General features: G+C 40.9%; 1 protein-coding gene across 4 annotated transcripts in view; it reads left to right on the plus strand.

Annotated features, from left to right (window-relative positions):
- The window catches only part of SOS1 (SOS Ras/Rac guanine nucleotide exchange factor 1), a 92,902-nt gene that overhangs the window by 15,484 nt on the left and 56,406 nt on the right, over nucleotides 1–21,012 (plus strand). For all 4 annotated transcript variants that reach the window (XM_067532939.1, XM_067532942.1, XM_067532940.1 and 1 more), the window contains exons 2-7: nucleotides 3,169–3,294; nucleotides 8,123–8,254; nucleotides 15,132–15,296; nucleotides 17,547–17,756; nucleotides 19,791–19,934; nucleotides 20,807–20,917. In XM_067532939.1, the coding sequence (XP_067389040.1) occupies nucleotides 3,169–3,294; nucleotides 8,123–8,254; nucleotides 15,132–15,296; nucleotides 17,547–17,756; nucleotides 19,791–19,934; nucleotides 20,807–20,917 (888 nt within the window). The remainder of the gene's footprint in view (nucleotides 1–3,168; nucleotides 3,295–8,122; nucleotides 8,255–15,131; nucleotides 15,297–17,546; nucleotides 17,757–19,790; nucleotides 19,935–20,806; nucleotides 20,918–21,012) is intronic.

Below are 21,012 nucleotides of genomic sequence, written 5' to 3' on the forward strand. Positions count from 1 at the left end.
TTTCCTTGTTTGACTGAGCGAATGTGGTGAACATAATATACCTGGACTTCAGCAAGGCTTTTGACATAGTCCCATGTGACATTCTGAAAAGTAAGCTGGAGAAATGCAGTGGCTTGACAGAACCACTATTAAGTGGACGCATAATTGGTTAAACAACTGCAAACAAAGAGTAGCTATTAATATAATGATATCAGTTTGGAGGGAGGTCTCAAGTGGGGTTCCACAAGGATTTGTTCTGGGTCTGGTGGTGTTTAATATCTTTATTAATGACCTGGATGTAGGTATAGAAAGCATACTGATCAAGTTTGCAGAGGACACAAAGCTATAGTGTGTTGCCAGTACTGTGGAGGATGGATAGAGCTAAAATTCAGAGATCTTGATAAATTGGAAGACTGTTGACAACCAAATGAAATTCAACAAAGACAAATGTAAGGTGCTACACTTAGGGAAGAAAGACCAAATGCACAAATACAGAATGGGGGAAAACTGGCTTAGCGGCAGCAGCACCACTGAGAAGGATCTAGGAGCTGTGTGGATCACAACCTCAACATGAGTCATGCAAAAAAAACCAAATGCAATTTTAGGTTGCATTAACTGAGGCGCATAGCATGCAAGTTATGGGAGGTGATAGTACTGCTCTACTTGGCATTGGTTAGGCCTCAGCTGGAGTATTGTCACCAATGTATAGAAAGGATGTAGAGAAATTGGAAAGGATCCAGAGGCAAGCAACAAAGATGAGCAAAGGGATAGAATGCAAGCCATATGAACAAAGGTTGAAAGAACTGAATATGTTTAGTTTGGAAAAGAGATTAAAGGGGTATATGATAGCAGGCTTCAGATACTTGAAGGGTTGTCATAAAAAAAGATGGAGAAAAGTTGATCTCTTTTTTGCCAGAGAGGGCAGAACAAGAGGCAATGAGTTCAAACTACATCCTGTCCGATTTAGATTACATCTCAGGAAAAGCTTCCTAACTGTAAGAATATTTAGGACAAATGGAACAGACTGCCTAGGGAGGTTGTGGAAGCTTCTTCACTGGAGGTTTTCAGAAGAAGGATGGATAGCCATCTGTCTTGGATGGTTTAGACTCAACAAATCCTGCATCTTGGCAAGGGTTAGATTAGATGACCCTTGCAATTCTGTGATTGCATGGGTTCTTCACGTGGGTCTGCAAATGCGGTCCCTGGGGAAATCATGAGTACCCCCTTTATTGTAAGAGGGAGTCATGTTATATGGAAAAGGCCGGGGATTAGTTGACTTTTTTTATTAATTTGTTTTTATCTCTTTAATGATTTGAAATCATGTGCCAACCTACATTATTCATGGTCATATTGCTGCTTTCCTTGTCTTCCTTCACTACACTTATTTTTTGTTATATCCACTGTTGCGTCCTAAATTAGATTGTGAGCTCTTTAGCACAGAAACTGCACTACTCAGTTTGTACAGCACTTAATATGGTGGTGCTCTAATCTCAGTTGGAAGGTTTTAGGTGCTATATGATGCAAATACTAACAACGTATTGACTGTGATAATCACAGAGTGCAGTAATTGAGCTGTCCTGGAATTTTGCCTCTTAGACTAGTAGTTTTCTTGCTGTTTCACAAGCTTCACCGAAACCATATCCTACAAGCTGTTCAGAATGAGATTCTGGGCAAAAATCAAATTTGCTTCATACCAAAAATACATGCTCTATATACATGCAATTTGCACAGCGATTTGTTCCTCAAGATTTGCCAGGGATTTTAAGGTAAAAATCAATTTAATCCTGGAAATGCTTTTAAGACCCACTGACCGTGGATGTAATTTGTCAAACTAAATCCTGGGTTTCTGCTTTCTGAGGCAGAATGATGTACATTTGATACTTTTTTACATAAGATTTATTTCCTGCTATAAGTGCAAATCTGAATGCAGCCTTAATGATGGTCCTGCTAATGTTGCCTCCATAATTAATAATTTGCTGAATGTTGACAGGATGGATTGATAGTTTATGATTTAGGGTGGGTAGGTTTGTGGTTTGTGGTGAGTGGTAGAGGGTTTTGGAGTTTGGGTGTTGGAGGAATAATAAATTTGCTGGTTCTGCGACTTGGAATGACTATGAAGGTTGTTATCCATCCGCTTCCTTTGGCACAAAAACAGTAATGGTGAATAATCTAAATAACATTGTTCTTAGGCTGTTTTTTAAATATATTCTTCTGAGACATTAAACTTTGTGTGTACCTAAACTGTTAAAACCAAGCCATTTGTTAGGTTGTACGAGAGTAAGAAGAAAATATTACACCACAGTTATGTTTTATTACTGAAACGAAATCTGTAATGTAACAGGTATGGAAAATGTGTGTCTTCACTAGATGTACGCCACTGGGAATTTATTCCCAGGTATACCTGCAATTCTAAATTTAACTTTTGTCATGTAACACTAACACTTGCAAAATTTGGAGCACTAATGAGCGCAGATCTGATAAAATAATATATTGTAAATATTTTTATTTTGGAGATTGTCTGGTTCAGAATAATCAGGTATTGAAAACAGTGTAACTGGCACTTAAAGTACTTTAACTTCCTTCAGACAACACTAACGGAAACTTACTTTTGGTGAAAGCCAAACTCTTTAGGCCAATTGATTAAATGTTAAGCTTCAAGATTACTAAATTCCCTGAGAGGAAACTATAGAAACAGTGCCTTAAAAATATTTTAATATTTGCATGATGGTAGCTCACATTGACTAAACATAGTAGACATATACACACACAATTCCTGCCTAAAGGGTTTAGTCTGCAAACAACAGATGATGGGAGAGAGAGAGAAAAATATGCAATGTTTGTTAATTTTAAAAAAATATATACATAACTGCTTCACTGCTCACTCATTATTAGACAGTATCTTGTAGACATTACAGTAGAACTAAGTCAACATCAAATGTTTCATATCGCAAAATATGTACACATAGGTACTGTGGGTTAGATTTTCAATTAGCACAAACTGATGTAATTCCACTGATTTCAACCTGTGATCTATGCTGATTTATACCATTTAAATTCTAGCTCTCTATTAGTTTTTTGGTCTGTGGTATCATGCTCCTGAAATTTTTTTAACTTATCTTCTGTAGAAATAAAGCATGTGCTCATGGGGAAAAGTCTGCAAAATTTAAATCAATTTTCTGTTCAATGCAGGTTCAGGTGCAAGTCCATCCTAAACTTTCTTCAGCTGAAGATGCTTTACAATATGTTGAGGAGTTAATTCTGCAGTTATTGAATATGCTGTGCCAAGCCCAGCCAAGAAGCTCTTTGGATGTAGAGGTACAGAGCATGTTTGTCTGATGTATATTTTGCAGCTTTAATTTGGATTGCTGTGGATGAAAAGTCTAATAGATTAGTACTTTAAAATGTCATGAGGAATACGTGCATGGTCAAATTACAAAGGATGAACATAAATAAATAACACAGATATGTGTGGACAAAATTAGAAGGGCCAAGGCACAAAATTAGATTAAACTAGCTAGAGACATAAAAGGTAACAAGAAAACATTCTAAAAATACATTAGATGTAAGAGGAAGACCAACCACGGGGTAGGCCCATTACTCAGTGGGGGTGGGGAAGGGAACAATAACAGAAAATGTGGAAATGGCAAAACTCTAAATGACATTTTTGTTTCAGTTTTCATCAAAAAGTTTAGTAGCAATTGGACATCTAACTTCATAAATGCCAGTGAAAATGAGGTAGAAAATTGAGGCTAAAATAGGAAAAATGATGTAGTAAGGCTTTTGATATTGTCTTGCATGACCGTCTCATAAACTAGCAAAATACAATCTACTATAAGGTGAATGCATAACTGGTTGGAAAACTGTTCCCAGAGAGTAGTTATTAGTGGTTCACATTTAAGCTGGAAGGGCATATTGAGTGGGGTCCCTCAGGGATCAGTTCTGGGTACAGATCTGTTCAATATCTTCATCAATGATTTAGATAAGGGCATAGAGTACACTTTCAAGTTTGCGGACAATACCAAGCTGGGAGGGGTTGCAAGTGCCTTGGAGGATAGGATTAAAATTCAAAATGATCTGGGCAAACTGAAGAAAGGGTCTGAAGTAAATACGATGCAAAGTTACTCCGCCTAGGAAAGAATAATCATTTGCAAACATACAAAATGGGAAATGTCTGCCTAGGAAGGAGTTCTGTGGAAAGGGATCGGGGGGTCATAGTGGATCGCAAGCTAAATATGAGTTAACACTGTAATACGGTCGCAAAAACAAACAACATTCTGGGATGCATTAGCAGGAGTGTTGTAAACAAGATGCAAGAAGTAATTCTTCTGTTCTACACTGTGCTGATTAGGCCTCTACTGGAATATTATCCAGTTCTGGATGCCACATTTCATGAAAGATGCGGACAAATTGGAGAAAGTCCAGAAAGGAGCAACAAAAACGATGAAAGGTGTAGAAAACATGAGCTATTAGGGAAGATTGGAAAAATTGGGTTTAAGTCTGGAGAAGAGAAGAATAAGAAGGGGATATGATAACAGTTTTCAAGTACATACAAGATTTGTTACAAGGAGGAGGGTGAAAAATTGTTCTTAAACTCCGAGGATAAGATAAGAAGCAATGGGTTTAAATTACAACAATTACAGTTTAGGTTGGACATTAGGAAAAATTTCCTAACTGTCAGGGTAGTTAAGCACTGGAATAAATTGCCTAGGGAGGTTATGGAATGTCCGTCATTGGAGATTTTTAAGAGCAGGTTAGACAAACACCTGTCATAGAATCATAGGAGATTAGGGTTGGAAGGGACCTCAGGAGGTCATCTAGTTCAACCTCCTGCTCAAAGCAGGACCAATCCCAATTGTCAGGGATGGTCTAGATCAGTGGCTCTCAACCTTTCCAATCTGAACCCCTTTCAGGGGTCTGATTTATCTTGCATATCCCAAATTTCACTTCACTTTAAAAACTATTTGTTTACAAAATCAGACATAAAAATACAAAAGTGTCACAGCACACTATTACTGGAAAATTAGTTACTTTCTCATTTTTATCATTATAAAATCAATTGGAATATAAATATTGTACTTACATTTCAGCGTATAGTATATAAAGCAAGTCATTGTCTGTATAAAATTTTAATTTGTACTGACTTGGTTAATGCCTGTTGTAAAACTAGACAAATATCTAGATGAGTTGATGTACACACTGGAAGACCTCTTCGTAACCCTGGTTGAGAACCACTGGTCTAGATAATGCTTAGTCCTGCCTTGAGTGCAGGGGACTGGACTAGAAGACTTCTTCATGTCTCTTCAGGTCCTACACTTCTATGATTCTTTGCAGTGTTGTTGTAGCTGTGTTGGTCCCAGGATATTAGAGAAACATGTTGGGTGAGGTTATAGATTTTATTGGACCAACTTTTGTTGGTGAGAGAGACAAGCTTTTGCACCTACAGTATTTCTCTAATGAGGAATACATGGTGTTATGGAAGAGAAGTGCATGGCAGAAATATGGTACTTATGTGTCTGTCAGTGACAGACCAAAAGCAAGTTTTATGTCCCAGGTCCTCCCTAACACATCCAGTATTTTTATATCCAGTGTCAATTTTGTGTGGCAGAGTAATTCTATATGTTCTATAGTTTATATGAATAAAATATGTATATACTGTACATATATAATACATATTGTCTTACTTCTGGAAATAACTACACCTCAGACCCTGTTATGGCCTCCTTGAGAGCACCCCACTCGAGTCTCAGTTCTTTTGCTGTCCGCTTTCCCTGGGTGGAGTCCCGTGACTCTCTCTTTTAGACCTGGGCCTTAGGCTGCAGAACCCTGCATTTTTACTGTGACTGTCTCTGCAGGTCTGAGTTTAGTTCAGCACCCACAGTCCTGTTTTCTCAGGGGCAATGCCGGAGTTAACTAGTGGTTATTTATTAAGAACAAATGCATTATCGAGAAAACATATCTTAAAAACATCAATTTTATTCAGGGCTTGGCTTACTAGGCAGTTGCTTATCTTCAACAGACCCTGGTAGGATTAAAGTAATTCAGACAACTTATGCAGGGCCTGTCTTTCTTGGTTACAGTTTCATGTCAATTCTTGGATTGAGAGAAAGTGTCCCTTCTTCCAGATCAGGGCTGTCTTTCTATTTATATCCAATTCTTTGTCTCTCAAGCCTCTTGAACCAGGTCAAACCAACATATGCTATTTCCCCAGGGGGTGAAGCTTACAGATTTGTTACCCGCATTAGGGATTTTCAATAATTACCTCCTATTGACTTGAGTTTCTGTTGGAATCATTATTGAGCTCACCCATTGAGCCATGAAAACTATTACTAGCTCTCCCAGAAAGATACACATGACATTTATAAAGTTGACATAGTAGCCTTTGAATAGTCCTCGTGTGCAACAACTAGAGGGTGCTCCCCATAGAACCTGGAGTAGAACTCAGGATTCCTGTGTCTGAACAGGGCATAGCTACGGGTGGCCCACCCACTTTGAAAGCAGGCCTACCCAATCAGATTTTAAGCAATTAATCCACGTTTTTATCAGCCTTTGTTTTGCTTGTGACACAAGGCTTGTTCCCACCCATGTCAACCACAGGCCCTGCCAGAAAATCAGTTCTGACTACGCCTCTGCTCAACATTCCTCTGTTGTTAGCAAATAGCTGTGAAATGCACTGGCAAAATGTGTCTCCTCTCTCAGGCGAGTGGCTGGCCCACACAGAGATTGATGAGTGAACAGATGTAAAGTGGCAGAGGTCTGTGGTGTAGATCTAATGGCTCTAATCCTATTTAACCATGTCGGAATTGATATAGTTCAACGTAAAGGAATTTCTAGTTTTCAGTTTGCTTTTTAAAAAACCTAGGAAATTACACACAAAAGACTACATTAAAAGGTCATTAAGGTTGCGATTTCAAGCACTTAACAATTAGGAAACACCAGAATTAAGTTTGCTCGTGCAACTTTAATTTGACTCCTAGTTATGTATGTATAATGGTAGTATGTGATCATGTAATTAAAGACTTTTTTTTTTCTACAGGATCCCTGCCTTATTCAGTGCATAGGATGGACTGTGTTCATTAAAAGAACAGCTACTCAGTATTTTATTTTAACCTTTATTATGCAATAACTTAGTCACTGCACACTATTTAGACCCTGCTTCCAAGACAGAGTTATTAATTTCCTTATAGGATTTTCTGTGGCGCTTGTCACTGTAGCATCTCAGTGCTTCACAAATATTAATAAACTTTACTTCACGACGCACCTGTGAGGAAAGGCGTTATCCCAATTGTACAGATGAGGAGATGAGACGCTGAGATATAAGTGTGAAGTGTCCCCTAATTATAGGTGCCCAATTTGAGATTCCTGTGGCTTGATTTTCTGAGATTTCTAGACTGATTTCTAGCAATTTACAGCACCGTTTGTTCAGAGCAGATCTCTCACTGATTTCAGTTGCTGTTATGTGTGTTCAGCATTTATGCAGATCAGACCCCAAATTGAACATGCACAATATGAGGAACACTGTCAGTGGAAGCTTGTAAAAAGTTTGGTTAAGTAATTTGCATAGCATCCCACAGAAACAATGACAGAATCTGGTTCTCCACGGTGGTAGTCAGCTGCCTAAACTAAGAGACCATCCTCTTCTTCCCTGCAGTCCCGTGTCATTCACTACCAGAACTTCCAACTTCTTCTACAAGTGAGGCTGAGGTCCTCTGGACAGTCTAATTCACTAGACAACCCTGATTATTCTCTGAGCACCATCCATCCTGTGCATTGATTTGGCAGAAGTCCTGGGTGGGGTGAGGGGAGTAGTATGTGATCATGTAATTAAGCTGTCCTAATATATATGCCAAGGGGGCTGAATTAAGGTTGCCTAGGCAACATTTAATTATGGTGTTTCCTAATTGTTGAATGCTTGACTTTGCAACCGTAAAGCGTACAATATAGTGTTTGTATTTGTGTATAGTTTCTGGTATAACTTTAGTTTCTATCTGTACATTAAGACATGGTTGCATCAAAATAAATTATTTGTTTTAAGGAATTGCTTTTAATCTGTAACAGTGAAGAACCTATCTAAACAAGTGTACTCCTTGCTGAATACATTCAGATTATGCATTTAGCCCTTAGTACTTGTTTTCTGTCTCATAAGGATCGTGTTCAGAAAAGTTTTCCCCATCCTATTGATAAATGGGCAATAGCTGATGCCCAGTCTGCTATTGAAAAGAGGAAGCGAAGAAATCCATTATCTCTCCCAGTAGAAAAAATCCATCCTTTGTTAAAAGTAAGTATTCAAATCATAATTGGTTACTTTACTACTTAAAATTAGGCAAACCTGCCTTGTACAGAAGTATGTAATGTTAAGGTTGACATTTTCATTCATCATAGAAGATTAAGGTTGGAAGGGACCTCAGGAGGTCACCCAGTCCAACCCCCTGCTCAAATCAGAACCAACTCCAACTAAATTGTCTGTATATTGCCTGAAATGTAACTGAAAAGGAATAAAACAAATCTTATAAAGTATCTCAGTTTTAGGATATGTCATGTATTATCATTAAGGTTAAGATTTTGTCATGGTTATTGTTAGTAAAAGTCATGGACAGGTCGTGGGCACTAAACAAAAATTCCCGGGAGCCAGTGACCTGTCTGTGGCTTTACTAAAAATAACGAAGGGGCAGGGCTGGGTGGGAAGGAATGGCAGCCGGTCCCCATCGCCATGAGGATGGGGGGGTTATAGCTCTGGCCGCAGGCAGGGATGGGGGGCACACAGTCCCAGCTCCAACCCCAGCCACCGCTGTGTTTCGGAGTGGGGGGGAAGAGGATGCACAGGCCCAGCTTCAGCCGCTGACATCTGAAGCCGAAGAAGTCATGGAAGTCTGGTAAAGTTACGGAATCTGTGACCACCGTCACTAAATCGTGTTATTCATCATCGTTATAATATTTCTATTTCAGTTAACTGTATGCTTGTTAAACATATTTAGGACTCTGAGTATACTTCCCAGAAATTCTTTTAAGTTCTTCTTTAAGTGATTTCACATGTGCATTCCACTCTTGCTGTGCATGTGCTCTGCATGGAGTTGCTGGAAATGTTTCCCTCAGTGGTACCAGTGTGGACAGCTCAATCTTCTGGCACCAGTATAAAGGGTGTAGCCGACCCTGAGCTGTCTGTTCTTCCTTACCACCTGCGACAATCACTGGAACAGCAATTCCGCTTTTGCAAGTTCTCTGTGGTCTGTGTTCTCTGATATTTTATTGTAAATAGTTTAGTTTTATTATGATTTAGTGGTTGGTTGGTTAGTTAGGATTTTACGCCATCTCAGGGTTTCGGTTGATTCCTGACGCCAAGGGATGCCTCGGTCACCAGGCTTCAAGCCCTGTGTTTCCTGAAATAAGTGAGTAACCTGCACTCAGGTTGCTTGAAGTACCTTGGAGAAGATCTTATTGGGGAGCATTGCCAAATTTGCAGGAACTTTAAGCTGCACACAAACAAAGATAGTAAAGCCATGCTTAAGTTTCTACTATGGAGGCAGCCTTGAGACCTCCCATCTGAGGAAAGCTGGTCAAACACAGCACTGAGTGCCTCAGCATCAGTAAAGGGTGCGTCTCCTGCTTTGCCTGAGTCCCGACACTATTCACTATCCCAGTGCCTAAGAAGAGGCATAAGAAGCAGACTGCTAAAAGGGGGAGATCCCCGGCACTGAAATCTGCTGGGCCTGGGAATAAGAGTAGAGTGTGGTCTGAGTCAAAGAAGGCCTCCTCTGAGTTGGTACTGCAGAAGGCGGCACTGTTGACTCTGGTGCCTAAGCAGGTTTCATCGAGTCTGCAGCCAGAAGGAGCTCCTTCCATATCGGTGGCACTGCCCTGCACTGACACTTTCATTGTACCAACCACACTGGAAGTGTTTGCAGCTGTCAGGGACGACTTGATCCTGTCAGTGCCAGCAAACACAGGAGAACCAGCAGGACTGCTACAGCTCTTGGTACAGTGTCAGCCTCATGTATTTCTGACATCTTGGCCTTTGGTGCCATCAAAAGAAAAACCGCAATGCTCGCTTCTCTGTGGCCTTCTCTACCTCTGCACCAATCACTGGCACCATCTGGAATGGCATCTTCATGGGCAGTGGAAGGAGAGTCATCTGAATCAGAGGTTGAGTCCTACATTTCCTGTCTTCAGAGCCTCTCTCACTACCTCTCCTCCAGACATTTCCACCCTTCCATGGATTCTGTCACAGGAGGACCATTGAGTGGTTGGCCAGGAGGTCACTGGAGGCCTACATCTGTCCAGTGGCCTTTTTGGAATCCAGAGGGGCTTCCCCTCTATTTCCAGATCATGATCCAGGCACTGATATAGCATTGGAAAGGCATGCTGCATCGATCCACTGGGCAGCACCTGTTCAAGACTCCAGTACTGAGCCTGGTACCGGACATCAAGAGCTGGCTCAACAGGACCTTGCAGATCAAGAAATGAAGTCAGTGGTGAGCATCCACAGCCACATCTTCCTCCTCCCCGATGAGACAGTCTCAGTAGGGGGTGTGTCACCTCTCTCAGATGACTGTCAGGCACACCAAAAATTGTTAGAGTTGCCTTAGGTCTGGGCATACAGGTGGAGGAAGTAAAAGCATCCTCACACCTCCTGGTCGACATTTTAGCCACTGCAGATCCTTCCAAAGTGTCCCCCCCTCTCTGTGAGGCCATTATGAACCCAGTTAAGAGGCTGTGGCAGACTCCTGCATCCCTGCTCCCTTTTCCCCGTCTTCCCCCGCATCTCTCCCCCCCCCCCCCCACACACACACTTCAAAAAGGGATGAGTGCAAGTATTTTGTACCTGCCCAAGGTTATGAGTTTCTCTATCTCGCCTCCCGTGTTCCTTGTAGTAGCTGCTGCCAATGATAGGGAAAGGTAGGAGCATCAAGGCACAACCCCAAAATCAAAAGACTCAAAAATAAGTTAGACCTGTTTGGTAGGAAAGTTTATTCTACCATGGGGTTGCAGTTCAGGATTGCAAACCAGCATGACTTTAACATGTGGAACTCCGTGCTGAAGTTTAAAGACAGGCTCCTAAAAGGTGCTAGGCAGGAGTTCTCTTCACTAGTTAGTGAGGGGGAAATTGATGGTGTGGGGTTTGCTGCAAGCTGCTCTGGATGGGGCTGACTCAGCTGTCAGGTCCATGTCTTCAGCAGTGGCCATGCATAGGCGCTTCTGGTTGCAGTCCTCTGGGCTCCCGTAAGAGGTCCAACAGAGTATGTAGGTTGTGCCCTTTGAGGGATCCTTGCTCTTAGAGTAGACTGACACTAGGGTTGCCCTTGAGCCCTTTAGCCCATGTGGCTTAAAGTCCCTTTGGTTGTACTTCCCAGCCACTTCAAAGAAGCACTTCAGGCCTCAGCAACCCCTTCAGTATTCTGCTTCAGTTATCCAACAGGACCTGCAGAGAAAGAAGAGTAGAGGTTATGGGAATAGACTATCTCTTCCTTCTACCGCTGCATCAATGCCTGCCCCATCTAGACATCCAGGGGGCTCTAAGCAGGCATTTTGATGGGACACTTGAGGACATTTCATCAGCTCCAGGCTTCCAGGCCCTGTTTTTCCTTTGTTTGCAAACTGCCTTTCCCATTTGCTTAGTACTTGGTCTCATATCACTATTGACTGTTAGGTGCTGAGCACAGTAGAAATGGGATACACCCTCCAATTTATTTCTGCTCCTCCTTCCCATTCTCCCTTCCTTCCTGTCCTTCTTCAGGGACCCCTCTCATGAATAACTTCTGGTCTGGGAGGTTCAATCTATCCTTTTAGGTGGGAGACAGAGGAGGTTCCACAAAATTTGAGAGAAGGGTTTCCACTCCTGTTATTTACTAATCCCGAAAGCCTAGGGATGTCTCAGACCTATTTTAGGCCTGCGTCAGCTCAACAACTATCTAAAAAAAATAGTGTTGCATGGTCACCCCCTGGTATCCATTATTCCCTTCCTGGAGACTGGTACGTTGCCTTCGATTTAAGAGACTCCTACTTTCATGTGTCTGTATATACCAAGGGAACATGAAGTTCCTCATATTTATAGTAAAGCACTCCCATTACCTCTTCCTGATGCTTCTGTTTGACCTGTTTGTAGCTCCTTGAGTGTTCACAAAATGTATGGCTGTGTTAGTAGCGTTCCTCAGGAGATTAGGAATGCAGGTCTACCCATACTTGGATGACTGGCAGGTCCAAAGATCAGGTTATATCCAGCATTCAGCTCATTCAGTCAACCTTCAAAGCATTAGGCCTACAGATCAGTGGAGACAAGTCTATCCTTTGCCTGATACAGAGGATAGAGTTTAGAGAAATTGTGCTGGACTCTACCCAGGCCAGAGTGTTCTTCCCAGAGTCTTGATTGCAATCTATTTGATCTCTCATGACAGACCTCAAGATTCATCCAATAGCAGCAGCCCAAATCTGCACAAGGCCACGTGCTCTAGGACCTCAGAAGCATATGTTGTACAGCATGCAAGGCTGCACCTTAGGCCTCTCCAGACATGGCTGGCGTCAGTGTACTTACTAAGCTGTCTTCATCTGGACACTGTGCTCATGGTATCTTTGTAGGTTCTGAATTGGTGGTTGGATCCTCTCAATATTTGTGCATGTGTTCCTGTCCTCAGCGCTCAACCATCAATGACTTTGGTCTGAGATGTATCAGCTCTAGGGTGTAGAGCTCACCTGGGGCCCCTCTGAACTCAGGGTCTTTGGTCCTTGAAGAAGCTCACTCTTCACATCCATCTCAGAGAGCTCAGGGTGATTTGTCTTGCCTGTCGGTCTTTCCTATCTCATATCTAGGAGAAACCTGTTCATTCTTACAGACAACACTACAGCAGTGCTTTATCTCCATAGGCAGGGAGGAGTTTGCTAGTCCCTCCTTTGTCAGGAAGCAGGTCACTTGGGGGAATTTTTGCATAGCCCATTCAATTAACCGCTAGGCCTCTTATCTTCCAGGGGTACAGAATGAGCTAGCAGACTGCAGGTCATTTTTTCAGTCACCCTGAGTAGTCTCTTTACCTGGGTGTAGCCAGGTGCATTTTCCAGCAGTGGGGGACTCCCCAAATAGATCTATTTGTGAACAAGTATATCAGAAAATGTCACTAATTCAGCTCCCTGTAAGGCCACAGTCTGGGCTCCATCACAGACACCTTCCTGCTACTTTGGACCGAAAAGGTTTACTACGCTTTCCTCCCAGTCCTACACAGCGTGCTACTAAAGAGAAAGCAGGATCAAGCCTGGGTTATTTTAATAGCTCCAGCATGGCCCTGCCAACACAGCTTCTCCGCTCTACTGGTCCTTTCTCCTCCAGTTTCACCCTTGTTGCACCTATTTGATCTCTCAGGACAACTGTTGGCTGTTCCACCCAATCCTGCAATCTTTTCTTTTAATGGCCTGGAAGCTCCATGATTAAATCCCAAAGAGCAGGCTTCCTCAGAGCAAGCTTGCCAGGTCTTACTACGTAGCAAAAAACCCTCCATCAAGGCCACCTATCTGTCAGAATGGAAGCAGTTCTCTATCTGGGCTTTTCAAACTAGTCCTTGCTGATGTATTTGTCCAACCAACATATACTTGACTATCTGCTGCACCTGAAGCAGCAAGGTTTAGCAATTTCCTCTATCAAGCTTCACCTGGCAGCAATATCAGCTTTCCACTTTTGTGGATAACTGTTATGTTTTTTCTAATGACATGACAATTAGATGCCTTAAAGGCCTGGAAAGATTGTACCTCAATTAAGGGAGCCCATTCCCCCGTGGGACTTGAACTTGGTTTTGTCTAAACTTATGGGACCACCATTTGAGCCTTTAGCAACTTGCTCCTTACTACACCTTTTGTGGAAGCTGATTTTCCTAATTGCTGTAACTTCTGCCAGAAGGGACTCCAAGCTGTGTGCCCTCACATCGGATGCACGGTACATAATCTTCTTTAAAGACAAGGTGTACTTACACCCTCATCCGAGTTTTCTCTCTCTGAGGTAGTTTCATATTTTCATATCAATCAGTTTGCTTTCCTATATTTTACCCTATACCACATACAAATAGGGATGAGCTACACATTGTGGAACACGGTGCTCATCTAAAGTCCATGGATGGGACCAAACCCACCCAACTGTTTGTTTGTGGCTATAGTGGACAGAATGAAAGATATTCCAGTCTCTTTACAGAGAATTTCATCTTAAAGTTATCTAAGTATTTGTGCTTGTTATGATCTGACAGGCGATTCACCACCAGGCAAGCTCCATAAAATTGCAGTTATCCTCAATGGCATTCTTAGTGCAGATCCCTATGCTGAACATTTGTAAAGCAGCAACCTGGTCATCAGTGCACACCTTTTCCTCGTATTACACCTTCACCCAATAGTTTAGAAATTATGCTAAAATTGGTTGAGTTGTACTACAGTCTGTGTGTACGTGAACTCTGATCCCTCTACCTATTTAACTGCTTGAGTGTCACCAAGAATTGAATGCACATGTGCAATCACTCAAAGAATTAAAAACAGTTAACTTTTTGTAACTCTTGTGCTTCGAGATGTGGTGAACATGTCCATTCTACAACCTGCCCTCCTATTCTTCTACATCAGAGTTTCTGGAAAGAAGAAACTGAGGGAGCTCAGGATCAGCTGGGCCCTTTATACTGGCGCCAGCAGAGGGTACTGCTCAAGCCACACCAATGGGTATCACTGAGGGAAAAATTTCTGGTGACTGTGCACGGAATGTGCGCACATAAAGTGGAATGGACATGTGCAACACATCTCAAAAGGTTAGTAACAGTTTTTGGAAAAAAGATAACTAACTACTTACCTGCCAAAAATTGCAATATTTGTATTCTAGCCGAGTTAATAAAGAGGATTTGGTGCTTTTAGATCGTGTCCAGTAGAACTTTATTGCATGTTATAAATGCTTGGTAGAATTGTCAACATTTCAAAGTCGGTATGAACCATGCTGCATTATCGGTGATACCACTGTTATTCCTATTGTACATATAGAGAAGTATTTTAGTATTGCCAGTACTGATGGTGGACTGATGTTGACCATTTAATGACTGTTGCACTAAACATCTGATTTCATAGGTTTATTCTAAAATACATAAATTGTGTTATACAAACAGTCAAATAACAATTTAATGATGCACTTTTTGTTTGCTTTTTATTTTCAGGAAGTTCTAGGTTATAAAATTGACCACCAAGTGTCTGTTTACATAGTAGCGGTATTAGAATACATTTCTGCAGATATCTTAAAGCTGGTTGGGAATTACGTACGAAATATAAGACATTATGAAATTACAAAACAGGACATTAAAGTGGCAATGTGCGCTGATAAGGTAGGTGGCATAATTTCTACTTGTCAAATGAATATAAGAAAAACGTTGCAGTATTAAATTTTAAACCAGATCTTGAATGCTGTCTAAAAATCTCCATGTTGAATATTAGCTCTTAATTCTTAAATGTATTGTGTATTACAAGGTAGAATTTTGAAATGGTTTAAGTAATAGGGCTAACAAATGGGGACATTAATCAGTTCTCTAGAAGTGCTTTGTACGTTGGTTAGCATCTTCATTTTGAAACCCCCCAGCAATACATAAACTTCTAAAATTATTGCTATTTTGAGACAAACAGTGACTTCAGAATAGAGCATTCCTTGATGTTGATGGTGCAGAGTTTTATTTGGGGATACTTCATACCACCTCTGTGTTTCCCAGTGCTCCAGCAGTCTGTCTTTCTGACTATGGTTGATGAGCAAGTTCCTTTGGCTTGTTCTCAAGTGTTTGCTGCATTCTAGCTGCCTTGGACACCTAGTTTTTTGTTGCTTTGATATCTGTTGCAGGACTTATACCAAGTCTTAAACTTTTGATGCATTGGAGGGCAAACAGTCTGTGTTTTTTTCCCTTAAAAAAACAAGACAAAAACCAAAAAATCCCCACACAACTTGGTATCAATCTTGCAACAGAGGTCAGAGCCTCTAGTTTCATTGAAGCCTACTGACTCTTTCTTGTGTCCCCTTCTCACAGGGTTTATCCTGTTTGTCTTATTGGCATCACTTGTGTGAATCAGCTCATTAGGATTTTTGTTCCCTGTTGCTCCAATGAATGGTCCTGTCTTGCTTCAGCCTTGTATTAACTGTTCCCCTTTCCCCCATTCATTTATTTCTTAGTCTTAAAGGAAAGTGAAGTACCTTGTCAGACCTTAGTGACCATTAAGACACTTTGATCCTGTATACACTTATCTCCGGGATTCGGTGGCAATCGACGGGAGTTACACAAGCTACACAAAAAACTTGCGTAACTCCCATCGACTTCTGGGCTCCTCTTCTGTGCGCCATCTTCACTGCACTGCACCGACAGGAACTGCGTTCCAATTGACGCAGCGCTACGCTACTTGCGAAGATGGTCTTAGTAAATCGATTTCTGGATTGACTGAGCGGGTCTTCATTGACCGCTCAATTGATCCGGAGAAATCGAGCTGACGGCGGTGACTTTGCTGCCGTCAGTGTAGCCATAGCTTTAGCAGTGTAAGTCAGCTGTCTTCATCACTGTTGCTTGTAGATACACTTGTCTGTGTATGGAGATTCAGCGGAAGCTTGGTTACCTGCCATATGACAGTGGGGAATGATGCTGATTCCTTCTGCTCTTCCTTCTAACCTTCTGCCTCTTTCAGTGATTGGTGGGACTAGTGAAATGCATTGGCCAAGAAACTGGCATTAAGAGGGTTTGGATTTAAGGGTGCCAAGTACACTATAGTCACACTTCTGAAGAGTTGCAGCAATCCCATGCCTGAACAGAAGAAACCTTCCAGGTTTCTGAAAGGCTGTGAAGCTAACATGTAGTCTGCTAGTATTTGCCCTAAAGGAACAAACTGCTAGAGGGAGACTTCTGTTGCTCTGCCTTACCTACCACTTCACACATAGACATTACTTTCAGTGTTCCCAGACTTAGCCCTATCTTAAAAGTTAACTATGAGATATTATGAGACACTCAACACCTGCCTGCGCTCTGTCAAAGATGTCAGTCTTTGTGTACCTTCACACTGCTTCTAGGCTGCCCCTCTATATAATGTAATCCTTACCTTCTGTCCATAAGCATCTTAAGTATGATCAGTCTCAAATAATATAAGCTATATTTCCTTTTTTCTGCTTCCCTCCTCTATCCCCAACCCAAACAGAGGACAGACAAATTTACCAAATTGTATATCTCCAAGCATTTGTCCACATGGATCCCACTTGTAGGTGTGTGTGCTTCATGTGCATGAACCTGGCACCTCCTTCCGCATGGGATATATGGTGTTGAACTGCCCAGACTATCACTCAGTTCTTTCTCACTGCCTGTGACAGAGAGTAAGAGCCACAGTATCCTCCTCTTCCTTGTAGCTCTGAGTTAGAATGATACATAGTTTTTTTTAAATTGCTTTTTCTTAATTCAGTTTTTTTATCAAGATCCTATACAAAGCCTCCCATTAATAGTATTCAATGTCCTCTTTTATAGCAATAACTTATTTCCCCTCTCCCAGTAACTTTTGTATCTAATTTTTGTGTTTATTTAAAGAAATCACTAACTTCTCCAATTTCACTTACACAGGTGTTGATGGATATGTTCCATCAAGATGTAGAAGATATAAGTGCACTAACTTTATCTGATGAGGAACCCTCCACCTCAGGGGAACAAACCTATTATGATCTAGTCAAGTCATTTATGGCAGAGGTTCGACAGTACATAAGGGAACTAAATCTCATTATAAAAGTTTTTAGAGAGCCTTTTGTCTCCAACTCCAAATTGTTTTCAGCTCATGTAAGTATTATATAGCTTTTACAACTGATGCATATCAAGTCTAAGTTTGCATTAGTGTAGGTGAGCATTTCTGGTACCTAACTTTTGTCCAACATAACAGTCCCGTAGTATAGGAAGAACTATCAGAAAGCCATCTGTTTCTCAACAGAACTTTGCTCCAGTCAGAACTCTTGATTAACAAACAAAATTCAGTAACAGATTTTCTTATTTTGATGCTACCCATCACTCTACAAAGGCAACTTTGAAAGAACAGACTGAGAAAAGGGGTATGTGCATGCACACACAGTGGAAGGATTGAAATGGAGATAAGAAAGGAGAAACAAGAAAAGGGGGGAGAGGCAGCATAGAACTTACTATTGCTCATCCTGAAATAAATGATGAGGGATTAAGGAGCATGTTTTCCTCCCTCCTAGCCCAGGAGTCTAAAATCCAGAGTATAGAACTGTAGAGCAGGGTGGCCTGATTGTCCTATATCATGCACATTATATTCCCCTTGCACTTTTCTGGCATCCTAGAAAGCCAGTTTAGTGCATTGGGAACTATTGTACTGGTTTCAGGGGCTTGAAGGAAGTTTCTTCTGTACCATTTTTCAACCCACTTGTAGAACTACTATGTAAACTGTGTTTTTTAAAACACAGACTACACAATTGAAATGAACATTAAGACCCAAATTGTTGTGCCCCACTGCTGTGCACAACAGTGCACTACTGAAGTGCCTTGAGGCTTAAGGTTAACCGAAAATATAAACACAGGCAGTATTGTGGAGATGTTTAAAGGACTGAGAGTTGGGAGTTGTTGGTCACTTACTTTGCCACTGGGTCGTGGGACATTCTGCAAGTAACTTAACCTCGGTACCTCAGTTTCCTTTAAGTGTGTGGGGAAGAATAAAAATATTTATGCTCTTTGTAAAACACTTGATGAGCCTTTTATGAAAGATGCTACATAACTGCAAAGATTTAAGACTATCGAGGATGATCAAAACTCATGCTTCAGATCATAAACTGATCATGTTTGAGGAACCAGAAGGATATTCTTCCTCTTTTTCGGTGTTGCATAATTAAGTAAAATTGCATAATTGGCTAAGTGCATTACTAAATAGGAGTTTAGGAGGTGTGCAGAGTTTGCTGGGTTTTTTTTTTGTTTGTTTTTTTTTGAAACAGCAAGTGCTGCCTGTTTTTTACAATACTGAATTATATAGGCCAGTAATCTGTCATGGTATGGCAATTGGAATTTCTGTTTTCCTCTATCAGTGCCATGCACTTTCTTAGCTACCTGAGATCTCTGAATGCTAGCGCTCTATGTAGTCGAACTGTCTTTCTGACTCCCTAAATTTTTCCACCACCCATTCTTTTTATAAAGGGTACTGAGCTGTAGGGTGAAATTCTGGCTTCAATGAGATCAGTAGAGGCTCTGCCATTGACTTCAGTGGAGCCAGGATTTTATTCGTGTTGTACAAAGTTGGGTATGTGGCGTAGATCCTCAGCTAAAGAAAACTGGTTTACTTAAGAGTAACAAAGCTGCAAAGGTTGGGTCACCTCCTCAACAGGTTCATCTTTCTTCCCTGTTATGCTTTGGGTTTCACCAGTAGGTCCAGAACAGAAATTGGGACATTTCATAGTATTGTGATTGTGTGTAATACTGTGTATGCTGCATAGGACAGATTGACATTTGGGTCATTACTATTCTTAACTCAAATTTGAAATGGAAACCAAAAGGCAGCACTTACTGGAAACAATAAACAGTTTTGATTCTGTGAAAGAGCAGCCCTATTTGCTAAATTCAGTTGATGGTAAGTAACTTAAGTTCTCAATTTCTTCTCCCATTATTTTTCTTCCAAACTTGAGTCACAGTAATTAATCACTTGTCTGTTACCTACAATATTTATAACCTTGCTTTAGCTGAGAAACTAATTGTTTATTCAATACTATAACTGAATAAGTAGCTTACTTTGTGTACTGTTGTTTTGTTTTATGGATTTAATTTTTTTATCTGCCATTGATACTTATTGTCTGATGGTTCCATTTCTTCCTTCAGGATGTGGAAAATATATTTAGTCGTATTTCAGATATTCATGAACTTAGTGTGAAGCTATTGGGCCACATTGAAGACACTGTAGAAATGACAGATGAAGGCAGTCCCCACCCCTTAGTAGGCAGTTGTTTTGAAGACCTAGCAGAAGTAAGTAATAGCATTTAAGTTTATTTTTGTAATATATATTTTATTTTTATTATACACCTTGTATGTCATAGATAACTGGAGGTACTTTTTTAAAAGAAGAAACTTTTTTGGTAGTTCAGTGCATCTTTGTTTCAACTGCCTTGGCTGGCTATGTTGGCATCTGCCTCCTTCAATGAAACAATCATCACAGGGCAGATTTTTCCCAGGCTCTTAAGATTTACCCACTGATCTACCCTTGATCCTGAGACTGCAGACTAGTTTGAGGCACAAAAAGGCTGTGGGACCAGTTTCACTATGGGTATCTTCCACTCATTATTCCAAAGTGTGTTTTGGTTTTTTAGGGGGTGGGGGTTCTCCATACCGGGATTGCCTGCTGGTTGACAGGTCTCTGGAATGTTTTTGAAGGGCTTTGACCATTTGAGGCTGCGAGAGCATCCCCCTCATGCTGCCAAACTTTCAGGCCCGGAGACTATATAAGGCAGGTGTGGCCCTCAACTACCAGAATTCCTCCTCATTGCCAGTGAGTGCAGATACTGGGACAAGGTGTTAGCAGAAATGAAATGAACAAGAGCTTTAAAGTTTAGAATTGTCAAATTTGGCTTTCAGGGACTGAAATTGAAATCGGAGTGTCTGAGATTTGTTTCTGCAAAGACTTGAACATGAGTTTAATTTTACACACTGACAACTATAACACTTAGGCATGTGCTTAACTTCATGCACTCTTCAGGACTGGGTCTTAAATCTGTATAAATGTGCTTACTAATAAAATTATATATACAAATGTCTCCTATATAATATACTTCATATTTTTACCAATAGCAAAAAGCCTTGATACTAAACCATTTAAAAATTTACTTTGCATTCCTTTGTAGGAACTGGCATTTGATCCATATGAATCATATGCTCAAGATATTTTGCGACCTGGTTTTCATGATCACTTTCTTAGTCAGTTATCAAAGCCTGGAGCAGCATTCTATTTACAGGTACAATATATATATATATTTAAATATTTTTAAGATTATACCATTGTGTTACTACAATACATCTATTGTTTTAAGATTAAGACCATTTTTGTTTC

Source organism: Emydura macquarii, unplaced genomic scaffold (genome assembly GCF_026122565.2).
Source record: "Emydura macquarii macquarii isolate MOO-44397 ecotype Brisbane River unplaced genomic scaffold, CSIRO-AGI_Emac_v2 contig_3305, whole genome shotgun sequence".
Classification (NCBI taxonomy): Eukaryota; Metazoa; Chordata; order Testudines; family Chelidae; genus Emydura; species Emydura macquarii.